Source organism: Scomber japonicus, chromosome 20, assembly GCF_027409825.1.
Source record: "Scomber japonicus isolate fScoJap1 chromosome 20, fScoJap1.pri, whole genome shotgun sequence".
NCBI classification, from domain to species: domain Eukaryota; kingdom Metazoa; phylum Chordata; class Actinopteri; order Scombriformes; family Scombridae; genus Scomber; species Scomber japonicus.
The window spans coordinates 7,946,501-7,961,813 of NC_070597.1; the positions used below are offsets into that span (position 1 = coordinate 7,946,501).

The window sequence follows — 15,313 nt, forward strand, 5'->3', positions numbered from 1 at the left end:
ATCTTGGTTGAGGCTTGTGGGAAAATACTTCTTTAAAAATGATTTCAGTTTGTCCCTCCGTCGATCCCTTTTTTAGGGAATTTCTTCAAATTTGGTACAAAGGTCCACTTGGACTTGAGGACAAGCTGATTAGATTTTGATGGTCATAGGTTAAAGTTACTGTGACAGTCAGTAGTTCCTAGATAGAGATTAGTTACAAAATGTACAGTTACTGCCAAGTGCCACTGTTACGTTAGCTAGCTGAATGAACCAGCTGACAAAGCTAATGCTAGCTTCCTGTTTACCCGTTTAGTAAAAGAGGTAACACTGAATATGGTCAAACACACTAAACCTTAAATAACATTAGACCAAATGACCAAAAGCAACAGAATTGGTGCAGCATTTCCCCCATTTTAAACTTCCATGATTTCAAATTTATTTATTTTTCTCTAGCAGCAACTGGTGGTAGTGAATAATTTCGTTATTTACACCTGTGCGTTTACATGTCAAAATGGTCTATTAATAAGAATCTAATTATATAAAATCAATTATGTAGATTTTCTCAGTATATCATATCAAGAACCAAAACCACTTGGAAAAACAACTGAATACACCCCCCACTGCTACTGTAGTATGGCTGTACAACATGGTTGGCTCCAAGAAGAAGTCCCTATTGCTATTTTGTTTCCTAGGATGGCAAAGACATGATCTGCCCTAATTTACCTTCATTGGTCAGGTTTAGGAATGACGACTGAGACAAAATGACTGACTGAGTCAAAATTAAGACGACAGTATCACAGTAAACCAGAGGCAGTGTACGGTGGGTCATACCTTCACCATCCTAGGAAACCAAATAACACAACCTACTCCCTATGTAGATATAAAGGGTTCATTCTAAGGAAACAAAAACAAAAATACTCCATTTGTCAACTTTGCTCTCTTAGATGCCACTAAATTTTACATACTGCATCTTTAAATAACATTTAAGCATTTATTAGGATTTTAGTATAAAATGGGACAAAAAAAACATGACAAGGTGACATTACAATATTTATTGAGCAAAGTAACAAACCAATGAAAAAAAACCTTGCAAGTGTCATTACTGATTAAGCCTTTATTTACATTTCCACTCATAAAGGTCTTAAATGTCTTGAAGTACTTCAATGAGAATCAAAGCATTCTAGTCTTTGTAATGGCATTTATGAGCAGGTGGGAGTTTGTCCTGAATGCCTTATGAGGCAGAGGCACTTTAGATGGAGGCTCAAGATAGCAGCACATGGCGAAACACCAACATATCCATAGCAACACCTCCACCATCCATCCTATCGACTTTGAGTAATGAATGAATCTGTTCCAGCTCCTTTTACAATATAATGGATTAAATCCTGACAAGATTTCTGATAAAAATATGACAACTTCTCTCCGAATTGCATCTTTATTGGCGATCAAAATCAGTCACTCTACTTTCTCTCATAAGGAAAACCATTTGAAACTTTGTACATTCAACCGAGAAAAACAAAACCTCAACATCAAGCCATTTAATCCTCTTCTTCTCCAATTTGTTATTTCACTACACATTAGACTGAATAATACAGAATGGTGGGAAAAGCCACATTAGATGTAGCCGTTTTTCCAGGTCCATGATTGCCAGACAAAGTGATTTCATTCCACAACATGAGCACAGTGACAATGAGGGCTTTTTTGCATCATAAGATGTCCCCCCCCCCCCCCCCCCACGTTGACTCAACATTTTAAATTAAGCACTTGCATCCATCGTTAAAGCCATTGTGTGTTGGATTGGTTGGTGAAATAAATACTGTATTCATTTGATAATCTTTAACCAAGTCACATTTTGTTAAATTAATGGATGAACTAAGAAATAAGGTTTGCTCTTTTGAGGGGTTTTCTACCCACAAGGCCTTAAAAAACAATGTTTGCTCAGTTGATGCCAACGTAAAAAGCAAAGATACATTTTTTAAATTTCTTCTTTTTTTTTTTTTAAACATCAGGAGGTAAAATGAAAGCAGTCTGAACCGCAGCTGCTTTCAATAGTAAACACCATCCTGCTCTGGTAAAAGCTTACTTCAAAAATAAAGTTAATCAAACATGAAGCCAGAGATCCAAAATCTATTGATAAACCGTATATATGTATCTCGCTGTTTCTTCACTTTTTTTTTTTTTTTTTTTTTTTTAAATATTCTTTTTTTTCTGCTCACGCTCCAGCTGTCACTGTGTGAGTGTGAGAGGAGTTTCTGTCCTTCGTGCTGCATCAGAGTGCTTGTGTTTAATGTCCGAAATGCTTCAGCTTCTCGTTCTGAGCAGACGGCTGACATCTTTTGTCCTCCGATCGTCCCGGACCTCAGAGCTGGGCGAGCTGTGATTGGCTCTCATCTCGTGACTGCCCTCCCACGGAACCACCTGGGAGAGGATTTGATTGGCTGACGGTGACCGCAGGGGGCAGGCTCTCAGTGTCAGGACTGTATCGTTCCCTTGAGGTACCACATCCCTGCGTGGCTGCTGCAGCACTCCTGGAGAGACAGATGACAAACAGCTGATTAAAAGATGTTCAGTCTTTAAAAGGACGAGTCCACAGTTATTCAAGTCTGTCTTAAAACAAGTCAGGTGCCCAAATAAAACATTGTTCATACTGACCATTAAAAGATCCCTTCATAATGCGCTTACAGTGTAAGTGATGGGGGACAAAATCCACAGTCCTCACTCTGTACAAAAATGTAAAAGTTTATCTGAAGCTAATATGAAGTTTCAAATCAAATCAAATAGATATCTTTAAACGTTACAGTCTTTTTAGTGCCAAAGTCCCTCTTTTTGTTACTATACTTCCATCAAAGCTCAACAGGGAAACAAAGAGGGAACTTGATGCTAAAAAGACTGTAAATGTGGCAGATGTCTACTTGATATGACTAATAAGACTATAAGACTGCTGAACCTTCATTTAAGTTTCACATCAATTCAGATAAATGCCTTTTTGCAGAAAACAATTGTGTGGACACATTTGAATTCTCCTAAGAGCCAGTATGAGTAGGCTCTTTCACTGTTGACATGGGCACCTCACTGAAGATAAGTGAGCCTATCCTTTTACAGCAGCAGTCCTCTGGGCCCTCTCACCTTGAGCAGCCGGTCAATTTCAGCCTTGGAGACGTCTCCAAACTCCTCAGCTAGTCTGGCTTGTACCATGTTCCTCCTGACACGGTAGTTCTTTGTGAACAGGTCAAACAGCAGCCGGCGGTGCTGCAGGAGGAAAAAGAAACGCACCAAAGACCAAATTTATAGTAATAGACATTTTGGGAATAGCACTTCTTCCCTTTCTTGCAGAGTCAGATGAGGATCGATACTGCTCTCATGAGTCCGTTTAATATGAACTGACTGCTGGCAGCAGCATTTCTTAGCTTAGCAGAAAGACTGAAATTAGGTGCAAACAGCTCGCCTGTTGCTGTCCAAAGACGACAGCACTCATTACAAATACCTTTTGTAGCTGACAAGACTCCAAAAGGCTTCTAGGGAAGAACATATATCAATTCTTTAAACCACAACTTCTAGTTTTTGGGTATTAGTACTAGTTAAACAAATATGATGTAACATGCAAGTAGTCATTTAGAGGTGCTGGCACACACACTTTGTCACCTTTTCACAGAGACAGGCTAGTATTTTCTCCTTGTTTCCAGTATATTTGCTCAACTAATCATGAATCGTATCATTTAACTTCGCTCTCAGCGAATAAATGATGGGAAACAAAAGTAGCAGCCACACAAGTCACAAGTCTATTGCAGACATTTGCAGCTGAAATACACTGAAGACCACAAAGCACCAACTGTCACTTCCTCTGTCATTTGTAATTTAAAAAAGACAAACGTAAAAGGAGAGAGAGAGAGAAAAACTAAACTTTGCCTCTTTAACAGAATGGTGTCCTAATTTTCTCGTCTGTGTTGCATTGCAATGTTGACTCATCAATCAAAGGAAATACTGGAACATGCTTTTGAAATCCAGTTGAATTTCAGTAATCGTAAATACTTTAACTTGTGGTTTGCAGTGAGTTTCAGCTGCAGAAGTTTGCAAGTAGTGCAGGATGGGGGAAATAAAGTCGACTACAGGAACCTGTGTGTTTACCTTGTCGAATTCCTCTCCAGTCTCCCACAAACCAAACACCTTCTGTTCATCAGGGGATGCTGTGCTCTGAGTAGGAAACTAAATTTAGAGAGAAACAGTAAAGTTAGAAAAGCATTTGATCAGGAAAACATCAAAACTACACCAGGCTCTGAGTTTGAGCAGGAAAATGAGCAGAATCATGCTTTCCTCTCTCAGCAGTTACAACTACGAGACTGCATTTTAAAATATGTGTTCATAACAAAAATAATATAAGCATGAATTACTCATCCAAACCTTGATTCAAGTGTGCAAATATTTTACATTTTATGGAATATTGAAACTACATGAATGTTGAACTGCTTTCCTGTCCCAGACACCTGCTTTGTCTCTTAATACAAGACATCATAACAAGAACAGAAACACTGCTGTGACCAGAAGGGCCACTCAGCGCCCCCAGATCAAGGATTAACCCTTCAGACACAACACACTGACTTATAACTGATCTACAAACTGTGTGGGATCTAAACAATAATGTTTACGGTGGCACAGAGGTGGAGTCACCCGATTCCAGATCTGCCTGCGTATGCAAACAACGACCCGGCTTAACCCCTCGCTGAGCTGTAATGAGCTTTGCTTTGAAGCTAATAATCTGTTGCATAACAAAGATGGCATACGGCCATTCCCTCCCCCACGACGCTTCAAATCCTGCAACGTCAAGGATAGAGATGGGATAAGACCTAAGCCAGGACAGGGCTGGTCCTGGCAGGGGACCTGGCCGCTTAATGAAACAAGAGGATGTGGAACAGACCACGCCACTCCTCGCCCTATAAGCAAACACAGGCTCCAAGAAAAACACAGCTAATAAAGACGACTGATAACAGACTGCATCAGTTTATATTAAACCTACAAACAGTGACCTCAGACAAAACAAAGAGGACGCACAAATAGACCTCAAATACAGACGTATCGGGTGGCTCCAAGAACTCTAGTGGAACCTGAGAGCTAGGTTTGCGTTGCTTCAGTGCACCTTTTTCAAGTAACAAAGCGCTCACAAGCAAAACGACCGTTAATGTCGTTACTCTGAGAAAACTGATATCTGTGTTCAAGCTGCCGGCTGGAAAACCCCTTCATTCAGCAGCCACAGGCACTTTTAACGAGGCAAAGTAGCAGCAGCTCTTCATTAAAGACGACGGGGATTGTAATCTTGATGCTTCAAAAACATCCTGTGCTGGTGGTTCAAAAGGTCTGCTTGTTCCTGAGGTGTGGCCCTCGGTTCAAGCCTATTTGAACACGAGTTTGCAGTTCAGCAAGATGGGATAAAAGTCCTTACATAATCCTGCATCACACAGCAGCAGATATACAATCAGTGTTTCTAACAACTATGTTCTAATCAGTAGTAGCATGCTCATTAATTTAATTGCAGCTGCTGGTTTACTGTAACAGGGACAACGCTGCCTCAGGTGTCATAACATAGAAATCTGCCAATAAATAGAAAATGTTCCATACTCAGATTGATATATGCACACACTGGTGCTGTTTAAGTTAACACAATAATCTTTGAATTAATTAGAAATATTTAATGCATAAAAGTTTTTAAAGCTGGAGTGAAGATACTGATACATGAAACCAGATGACCTGAGACATCCACTGGTACCAATCATGTCAGCTTGTCGGGCAAGGGGCTGAATAACGCCCCTTTGAACTCTGCATCTTCCATGTGTGTTTCTTGTAATTTTTTATATTTGCCTAAACTCTTGTGGACCTTGTTGAAATTCAATTCTGGTACCTGAACATGAGACACATTTATTGTTGTTCATTATCTATAGGCCTAGGTTTTGTTATTAATTCTGTTTGTGCATATAAGAATTATCTTTTTAAAGCTGACAGTCAGTGATGGATTTATTGGAGATCTGTATTTCACGGGAGAGGATCTGTGTTAAAAGTTAAAAAGATGCTATTAAACAACAATATTTTTCAATTTTAAATATTCTTCTTTGTGGGTGATTCTGCATTACTTCAGTGATATCCTGGCCAGATTAATATACTGTATATACTTTATAGGCAGAGCATATACAATAGAGACTTACACACTGGCCAAGCAGCTAACTTCTGGTTCACTCTCATCTAACTTCAATGTGGATAAAATAATTAATTGTGGGACTCTTCTACACTTTTCAAATGTTATCGGACTGAGTGGATTAAATTCTGTCAGTAAAATGAGTCTTCATGGTTGAATGACACTCAGAACAATTTATCAACTGTGTTACAGCTACAACAATAGTGAAAGAGTAGGCAATAGCGAAGCCAATGACGTAAGCATGTCGTCAGTGTTTTTGTAGTTAAGCTCACTGCCAGAAGGGGGAGACAACAGACTCGCACTGCAGATTTACGATAATCGCGATTCATCACAGCAAATTGTGCGATTTTTAAAAATCGTTTGACAGCCCACCATTACATATACTGTCATAGAAGACTTCATCCATATTAATCACAGCCTCTGGCGTGAACTCTGTAGGATTGTGCGGACTAGAGATACAATCCACCAATTAATTTCCAAATTAATAGTTTGATCTATAAAATATCAGAATTTTATGAGACATGCCAATTACAATTTCCTGAAGACAAAAGGTGACATTTAAATCAAAAGATATTTAGTTTACTATGATATGTGTAAGAAATCAGAAAATATTCACAAAATTGGAGCAGATTAATTTTCTCCTGATCAACCATTTGGTTAACAGACTAGTTGTTGCAACTCCAGCACAAACTACTCTGTTTAACAAGAAAGTTTCATGATGGAGGAAACTGTTGCTTCCATTCAGATTTGTAAATTCCTGCCTCAAAGTAATGTAATCCACTGTGCAATGATTTGACACCCAACTCCTTCAAACTGATACCTTACTGATACGCCCACACCAATGCAGGCCTTAACAATGCCATTCCAGACTATTGTCAGTCTGAACACCGTGACAAGAGTGTAAATTCCACTGAAATGCTGAAATGAGTTTAAAGTAATGTGACAACACAACAATTGAGGGAAAGAAAGGAAAGCGGGATAATCCGGTGTTAAGTGGACTTCCAACTGGACTCTGGACATCCAAAAACCTTGTAAATCCTGAATTTTGCCCACATAAGTTGATCTCCTCCATGAATACTCACAGGCACCATTATCTGTTTGCACTGGCAGGACAGTACAGCGTCCTGTAGCATGCGGTCCGAGATGGAGTGAAAGACACCGTGCCCCGCCGGCATGGAAGCCAGGTGGAGGTTAAATAGCCTCTTAAACTCGTTCAGCGTCAGTACAAAATGCTTCCTGAAAGTCTTGATCACAAAGTCTTGCAGCTCCTGGGAAGGCGTGTTGGTGGGACTCCCTCCGTTACCGTTAGTGTGATCGAAGCCGGGGGAGGTGGCAGTGGGGTAACCATTGATAGAACCGTTGGGTACGGAGGAGGAAGAAGGGGGAGAGGAGGTGTCCATGGGTTCGTCTTCCCTGTCACTGACGGGTTCTTGTTTGATATGGACCGCTCGTTTGGAGTCCAGGTCCTTTTGTAGGGAAGACTGTTTTTCTTGTGCACGATCTTGAGCCATCTTCAGGCGCTGCTCCCCGCTGACATGAACAGGTTCTGGAGGAAAAAAAAAAAAAACACATAAAAAGACATCAGCTCATACAACATAATTTACAACTACTGTACTGCTAATTTAATGTGCAGTATATTAACAGTACACACCAGGCTGAGGGGAATTCTTTGGCATGAAGTCTTCTTTAGAGAAGTTAAAGACCTTTTCCAACCTTCAGGAAGCAAAAGTACAAATTAATCTTAATAGAAAGCCCACAAAAATAACCTCTTTGTTCCTTAATCATCAGGAAGTCATCGGGCTTCTCTGAGTGTTACCTACTTGCTCTGGATGCCAAGCCACAGCATGTGTTGCCTGTGGGCAACATCTGGGTGTTTCTTAATGAAGTCTACATCAGTAGGCAACAGGAACTCCCAGCCCCGGTTTATCCGGGGCACTGCCACATGCTCCAGGAACTCCTTCACATCCTCTGGAGGAAGCTGGGAGAGACACAAGGAGGAACTTGTCAGTTCATTTTACCTGAACGAAGAGGACGTTTTACCTCAGCCTCAAGGTGGCAGACACAAGCAAGAGCAGGTGTTCAAAGATGCTCTCCTTCACCTGGGAGACGCTGAGTGCGTATCACAATGAGCGTCTCCTAGGTGAAAGAGTTTGTCTTTGCTTGGATCACAATCCCATAAACAATCCTCCCTGGCTGTAGCTGTAACATCAATAACCTCTCAAATGATAAGAATATGCTTGACATATGAGCAAGAAATTGCAATTTTGCACAAAAATTGATTGGGTCCAAAAAGTGAAATGTTGCATTTATCACATCTCCAAAAACAAACTCCTGCTGAAAAAAACCCAAAGGGCTAATCTGCTGTGAAATTAGCCTCTTATGCAGCTAATGTTCTGAGGCTGAGTGATTAAATTAGGGAGACAGTTTGTTTTTAAAAATCAGCCTTTTATGAATGTTCATGTTCACATTGTATGGTTGGTTTTATCCAGCCACTATACAATAAAGTTTATTCAAATAAGACACCTGCACCTTTAATAGTGTTGACAAAAAGAGAGAAAGATAACATTCCTTTGTGCAATTGTACCATGAACAGAGTGTAAGAAGATAAAGAGAAAAAAAATGGAGCAAGAACAAGATGTAGACCGTACGAAGTTCAGTTTTATATCACAGCAGTCTCAGTCAGGAAACAGTATTAACCGAAAAGTGTTAAATTCTATTCTAACTATATTAGAAGAAGCTCACTAGAGTTTCAAACACATTTGTTTGTTTTGACTGCAGCCATGTTGAAAATAGGTCATTAAAACTGCTCAAACTCTCAGACCAGAATTAACCTGCCCGGCTTTAAAAAGTTCAATTTCACTACTGACTTGTAATTTTCAAACAAAAATGTTAAAAATGACACAAAACAGCTGGAAACTACCCCTTAAAAAAGCTACATTAAAAACAATTGTTTTTGGCAGAAACAATTTTGAGATGTTGTTGAAACTCTTTGAGAAAGAACATTCTAGTAAGTAGTTATTTTAGTCGTGTTCATTCTTACTTTGATGATGGCCGCAATCTCCTTTCTCATCAAAGAGCGCTCCAGAGTGAACCTCCACATCTAAGAAGGGAACAAATAAATGAGTTGACACAAAGTTGACCACACAAAAACAAATCATCAGGCCTGTTGCTGGTTTAAATTTGGGTCACTATAAAAACTGTTTTTAAAAATCAGTGACAGCAGCTCACCACAAAGTCCCTGCCACGACAGAGCACTTCAGCAGGGACACCGCTGTGAGGGCTGCAGGTGTTTTTAGGATACAGAACATCACTAGAAAAAAGAAAAAACACAAAAACATCACACATCTTTCAGGCTGCTGTGCTTTATGTGACTAATGGTAAATTATAGAGCACACAGGTCTTAAACCTCAACATGGTACATTTAAAAACATTCTGGGAACCCTTTTTGGTAATTTTTATCTTGAGTTAATCTGCGTTGGAGCTGCATGGTCTCACCTCTTGACGACCCAGTTCCCTTGAACCAGCAGAGCCACCTGCTGGATGCAGCGCAGCACTGCGGTCGAGTCTGTGCCAGAGGCGAGCAGGCCCATCAGGTTCGCAAATGGCATCACCTTGACTAAAGATGAATGGAGACATTGAGAAGAAATCATAAAGCATTTCTGTCAACAGAAGGTGAAACAGGCTGAATGTAAAATGGTGTAAATTTGATGCAGTTCATGTAGTTGAGGACATTAAAAAAGGCTGGAAACAAAAACTGGTAGAGGACAGCTGAGTGACAATTATAGGAATTGTAAACCAAAAAGTTTTAAGCTGCTTCTCATATTTTATATCATCATTAATGCTCTGACTTAATATTCTGCTTTTAGAATAATAATAAATAGGCACTTATTAAATAGGCAAAAAGGCATAAGTCACAAATTATGAATTAAAAAAAAAAAAAAAAAAAAAGAGACATCACAGCCCTACTATCTGACAGATATGTGATCAGTTTTATCTAAAATGTGTTAACTTACCGTTCTTCATCAGGGTCTTGACCTGCTCACCCAGCGGCAGAGTGCGGAGTTGAGCCATGGAAAGCACATTACTCGGTCCTACAGGCTTTACACTAACACACACAGAAGAATAGTGAGGAAACTGGTGTCAGTGACTCTTTGAACCTGTTAAACATCTTCAATCTTTTGTCAGAAGAAAGATGAATACTTACACTTTTTCCTCTGTGAGAGGTGGCATCAGCATTGCGAGATATTCCCTAAGAGGAAAAGATCAAATTAGGGAGAGAGCTGAGCAGGTATGATTGAAAGAATGACAAAAAAAAGAACCAATGATCCTTTCTGGTAGGAGATTTTTGCACTTTTTACAACACTGCATAAATATACTCAATAATAACAAAAACTCCTCCAACACTGCTAACCATAAACCAATTACTCTTTTCACAAAATACTTGCAAACACACAAGTTTGTAATTTAGTGTCACATCTGTATTGGCACAGGGTGAGCAGCTATGGAAAACCAGACAATACAATCATTACTTTGTCTTAGCAAAATCAAAAGAATACAGTTCAGACAGCTATCTAAAATAATAACATAGGTAAAGCTTTTACTCACTTAGGAGTCTTGACCAGTTCAGTGTTCTGTGAAGCGTCCACCGACTGGCAGAACAGGTACTGCTTTTCATGGTCTGAACGGCTATCCTGAATTTAAAAAAACATGACAAAGACACAACTGATGGGACAAATCCTTCATGTCAACATCTCCTGAAGATGAAGAACAGCGACAATGCTATCAGATAATGTTTCCAGTACTAAAAATCAGATGTCAGCAGCCTTGTATCATGTGGTATCCTAATGGTGAGAGTGCACCCTACCTTGACACCGTGGTAGTGCAGGTGAACCCAGGGCTCCTCTGCCTGCTTCTTCTGGAGGAACTCATACGATTGGATCCTCCTCTGTCGGGCCTGCTCCGACTCGGGACGAGCAAACCTCACCTGGAGAGAAACAGGTACATAGAAAGGTAAGATATGATGCACAAAGTAAGAGCAATCGTGAGTTTGTGTGAGTGAGTTTTTACCGTAATGGCTTTGGCTTCCTCCTCAGCTTCATCCTGGGAGGAGTCTCCACCTGCAGACAGATGACTGGTCATTTAAGAGTTACCATCACACCTGACTGTGTCAAGTAAAGCTGATAAAAGCATCAAACTCAACTCAACTCAACTCTTATGTGTTAAAGTGTCTTTCAGTAAATCAGCACAACCAAAGGATTAAAAGAAATTGTGACTTTTGCTGCTAAATTTGTGAGTTAGTTTCAGCAGTACAAACAAAAGCAAACACACCTTCATTAGCTGCCTCCCTCTCTCTGGTTTTATTGTCAGCCTTGTCCAGGTAAGAGAAGCTCGGTCTCATCTGGAGGATTCCCGTCAGAGGTGTGACATGAAGCTCACCTATTGACATTGTTAGCAAAAAATAATTAAAGACCTGAATCCTAATTTTGAACAGTTATAATGCGGCAGTGGTTGATTTTGGACTCATGTTACTAAACCTTGAAGTCAATCATACTGACACGTGATTAACTTAACTGTAAACATAGTGACTTTAAACTGAACACTAAAAAAAGATAAGCTAAGTTCACACTAATAAAAAGTCAAGTGGACTATGTCAACATGTGGGCGACCTTTGAGTATTTACACGAGGCAGTGACACAGTTTAGAGAAACCAAAACACGAGCGTGGTGCTACAGTGGACTACAGGATCTGACCTTTGCGGAAAACAGCAGCAGCATATCTGGAGGTGTTGGTGGTAGCTTGGATGGAGGAAAACGTCTGTTTGTCCATCACTTTCCTGTAGAAAAAGAAAAAAAAAAAAGAAGAGTCATCAACTGTGGTGTCTATCTTTATCCAAGAGAGGTCCTGAAAAACGTGTCTATTTTCTATTTGTAACTTGCTACTACAGTTTTTAGAAAAAGACCTTTTTCCCTACTTTCTTCACATTGACTGACTTTCAACACTTAACCTGTTTGGTTAATTTGTGAGTAAAAGCAAAGCAGACCAACAACAGCATTTTGTTGTAGTTGATAAGCAAAGCATGAATTCAAAAGCTAAACTACTGTTAAATCTATCTGCTGATCTACAATAAAAGCGATCTATATGAGCCATTAGTGAAAGAAGGATTTATTTATTTATTTGGTGAATCAAATGCATATGTTGGGAATCAATAAAACGACCTAACAGGGCACTGGCATACAAAGGGTTAACAGCACACGTACGCTGAATATGTGTTGGTTTCATCATAGGCGGTGCCATCCACATTCAGAGCGATCTGCTCTCCTTTGCTGCGGCAGTAGTTTGGACTCATTGTGTTGATGGCCATTTCCAGCTCCACCTACGTAACGCGTGGTAGAAAAAAAAAACATTACCAACACTTTCACATGACACAGAAGTTCTTTAAAAGATGAGTTGTAAGAAAAGACTTGTTTTACCCTTTGCTGTTTGGGTTTGATCTTAGCAGCTAAGTGGTTGACATCATCATAGGTCATAGCGGAGGGTCGGACAGGGTACTGTGTTGGAAAAAATCAATACAGGTGATTAGTGACTCGTGATAATAGATGATGAGTCATCCTCATCAGCATTTAGTGCAACAAAAAGAAGCGCTTACCTGAAAAAGATACAGCTTTTCTGCAAGGCTTTTGGCAAGATACACATCAATCTGAAAGACACATTGATAGTCACATGACGTAAGTTAGCGTCATGCCAGAAGTGACACCTATAAACACATGTAAAAGATCAGGCTGGCATTATAAACCCAAAGAAAATATGCTTTTAAACAGTGCTTTAATCTTTCTATACTAAAACCTCTTTAAAACATGCACCCATTTACATCAAGCTCACTGGAAATGTACCATGCCTGTCTCATGTCTGAATAAGCACCCTGATCAGTTTCAAGTAGGTCGGACCGAGGAACATTTCCATATCACTTTCCACACAACACAAGTCTGAACTGAGTGCTGCCTGCAAAAGCACAAGGTAAAATGTGCAGAGAGAGTAATGTGCATGTTATTTCACCTTTTACCAACCAAAATAAAAACCCTTACAACCAACGTTTAATCAGACTCTATAAATTCAATTTTCATTCTTGTCAACTCCTGGAATTAATATAGCAGTCATCTACAGTATGTCTGAATGCCGTCACTTTGAGCAGCATTATTAAGCCATCAACGTTACCTATTCCATTCTAGTCTGAAAATGGTTTAATTTTTTATCAGATGATGCACAAAGAGCAGTAAATAATGCATTTGTTGGGGACATATTTAATTAGCTAGTGAGTATTTCTGGCTCCAGACAATTTACAGTGTTCATGTTCATAATAATGAAGGAATTTCTCAGCAATATGGTGAGGCTCAGATATGTGTTTTTAAAGGATAGGTTCACAATTTTTCAAGTCTGTCTTAAAACAACAGTCAGGTGTCCATATGAATACTGAAAGAGGCTTTCCTCACTGTAATTATTCTGTTCATAATGGCTAATAAAAGTGTTTTCAGTGTAAGTGATGGAGGACAAAATCCACAGTGTGTCCACACAGTCATATAAAAGTAGATGTGAAGCTTATATGAGGCTTTGGCAGGCAGAGTTAGTCATATGAAGTGGATATCTGCCACGCTTAAATTCCCTTTGTGTTTCCCTGTGGAGCTGTGGTGGAAGTATATAGTAACAAAAGGAGAGACTTTAACATTAAAGACTAACATTGAAAGATATCCACTTGATTTGATTCAAATTTGATGCTTCTTATTAGCTTCAGATAACTTCTAAATACACTTTTGCACAGGAGGAGGACTGTGGATGTTGTCTTCCATCACATACATTGTTAGTGCATTATGAAGGTATCGTCTAATGGTCAGTATCAACAGGAGGAATGATTACAGCTAGAAGGACCTGTTTCAATGTTTATTTTGGTGCCTGACTGTTTTTTTTGTACCCAAATTGTGTACCCATCCTGGACAATATTGGAGGTATATAGCACAGATGCATGTAATATATCAGTCTTTAACTACAGAGGCAACACCTATAAAAGAAGAATAAATTAATTCAATACTGATAAGAATATCTCCAGTCTTATCCTTCAACCAGCTCACACATACCTCTTCTATAATGGGGTCATCATCATCCCCGCTGGCCATATTGATGTGATCAGAGCAAGCAGGGGAGAGGAGATGAAACAGGAGAGGAGCGGCAGTAGATCTGTGAGATCCAACCTGGAAACAAAGAAAACACAATGTCACAAAAATGTATTTTACAAACAAAAGCCCTCACCAGTCAACACCCAGACTGGTAACAAAGAAAACCAGATGACAGGTAGCTGCTGCAACAACATGGACACCATCAATGTGACTCAACATAGCAAGGTTACACCAGATTTCATTAGGATGTTGTCTGGGTGCTTCAGGTTGTCAGTCTTCTATCATCAAGTAACTAGTAATTTACAGAAAGTAAAACAATGAATAACCTTTAAATTAGTCAACAGCCAGACCACGATCAAGCAGTCTGTGAGGTGAAACTCACATGATGTAAGAGCATGCAATGAATATTAAACGACTCCTTTTCATGCAAACACCATGTAACAAACATTAAACATGTAGCTAACACGGCAGGCATTGATTTCTCACTGTTATAATACTCATTACGAGCCACAGTTCCTGAAAATAAGTCATCTTTCTGGCTAAGTTAGCAAGCATTAGCAAGCTAGAAAACAAACAGCCACTTGTCACAGGCCTGCACCAACACTACGGGTTACAACTTAACTCAAACACATATATTAAACACTTATAAAAGAAAGCAGGACAAAGGGTAACACTCTCAATATTTGCTCTTTTTCTATAAGCGACGACAATAGCTGATAGCCGGTGATAGCTTTGCCTAAAACTAGCAGTCAAGTTAAGCGTAGCATGTTAGCTTTCACCAGTCAAAAACAGCACACAGGCCTGTTTTTAACGCTTCACTCTTCCTAAACAGCTTCCCTGTTACATTTCAGTCTCACCTGCACACTTCAGCTCCCAAAAAACACAGCACGCCGAGGAGCAGAAGGAGTGTGTTAACTCCTGCTAATGCTAACACAGCTGCAGTCAGTCACTGTCGGTACCATGTTGACTCCACGCAGGCACGTGGGGA

The 15,313-nt window shown here is 39.7% G+C and overlaps 1 protein-coding gene across 1 annotated transcript; it reads right to left on the minus strand.

The window, feature by feature from the left end:
* Positions 1-1,017: 1,017 nt before the first annotated feature.
* Positions 1,018-15,296, minus strand: polr3e (polymerase (RNA) III (DNA directed) polypeptide E). Its single transcript, XM_053340988.1, has 21 exons — positions 15,183-15,296; positions 14,287-14,400; positions 12,807-12,857; positions 12,631-12,708; positions 12,418-12,533; positions 11,911-11,993; positions 11,489-11,596; positions 11,228-11,277; positions 11,025-11,144; positions 10,766-10,851; positions 10,365-10,409; positions 10,174-10,265; positions 9,656-9,776; positions 9,389-9,470; positions 9,201-9,260; positions 7,981-8,138; positions 7,812-7,873; positions 7,243-7,706; positions 4,105-4,182; positions 3,106-3,228; positions 1,018-2,507 (listed from the first exon to the last, which is right to left on the minus strand). Exons 2-21 carry the CDS (start codon positions 14,323-14,325, stop codon positions 2,451-2,453), a joined length of 2,073 nt encoding a protein of 690 aa, XP_053196963.1. The 5' UTR covers positions 14,326-14,400; positions 15,183-15,296; the 3' UTR covers positions 1,018-2,450.
* Positions 15,297-15,313: the final 17 nt, after the last annotated feature.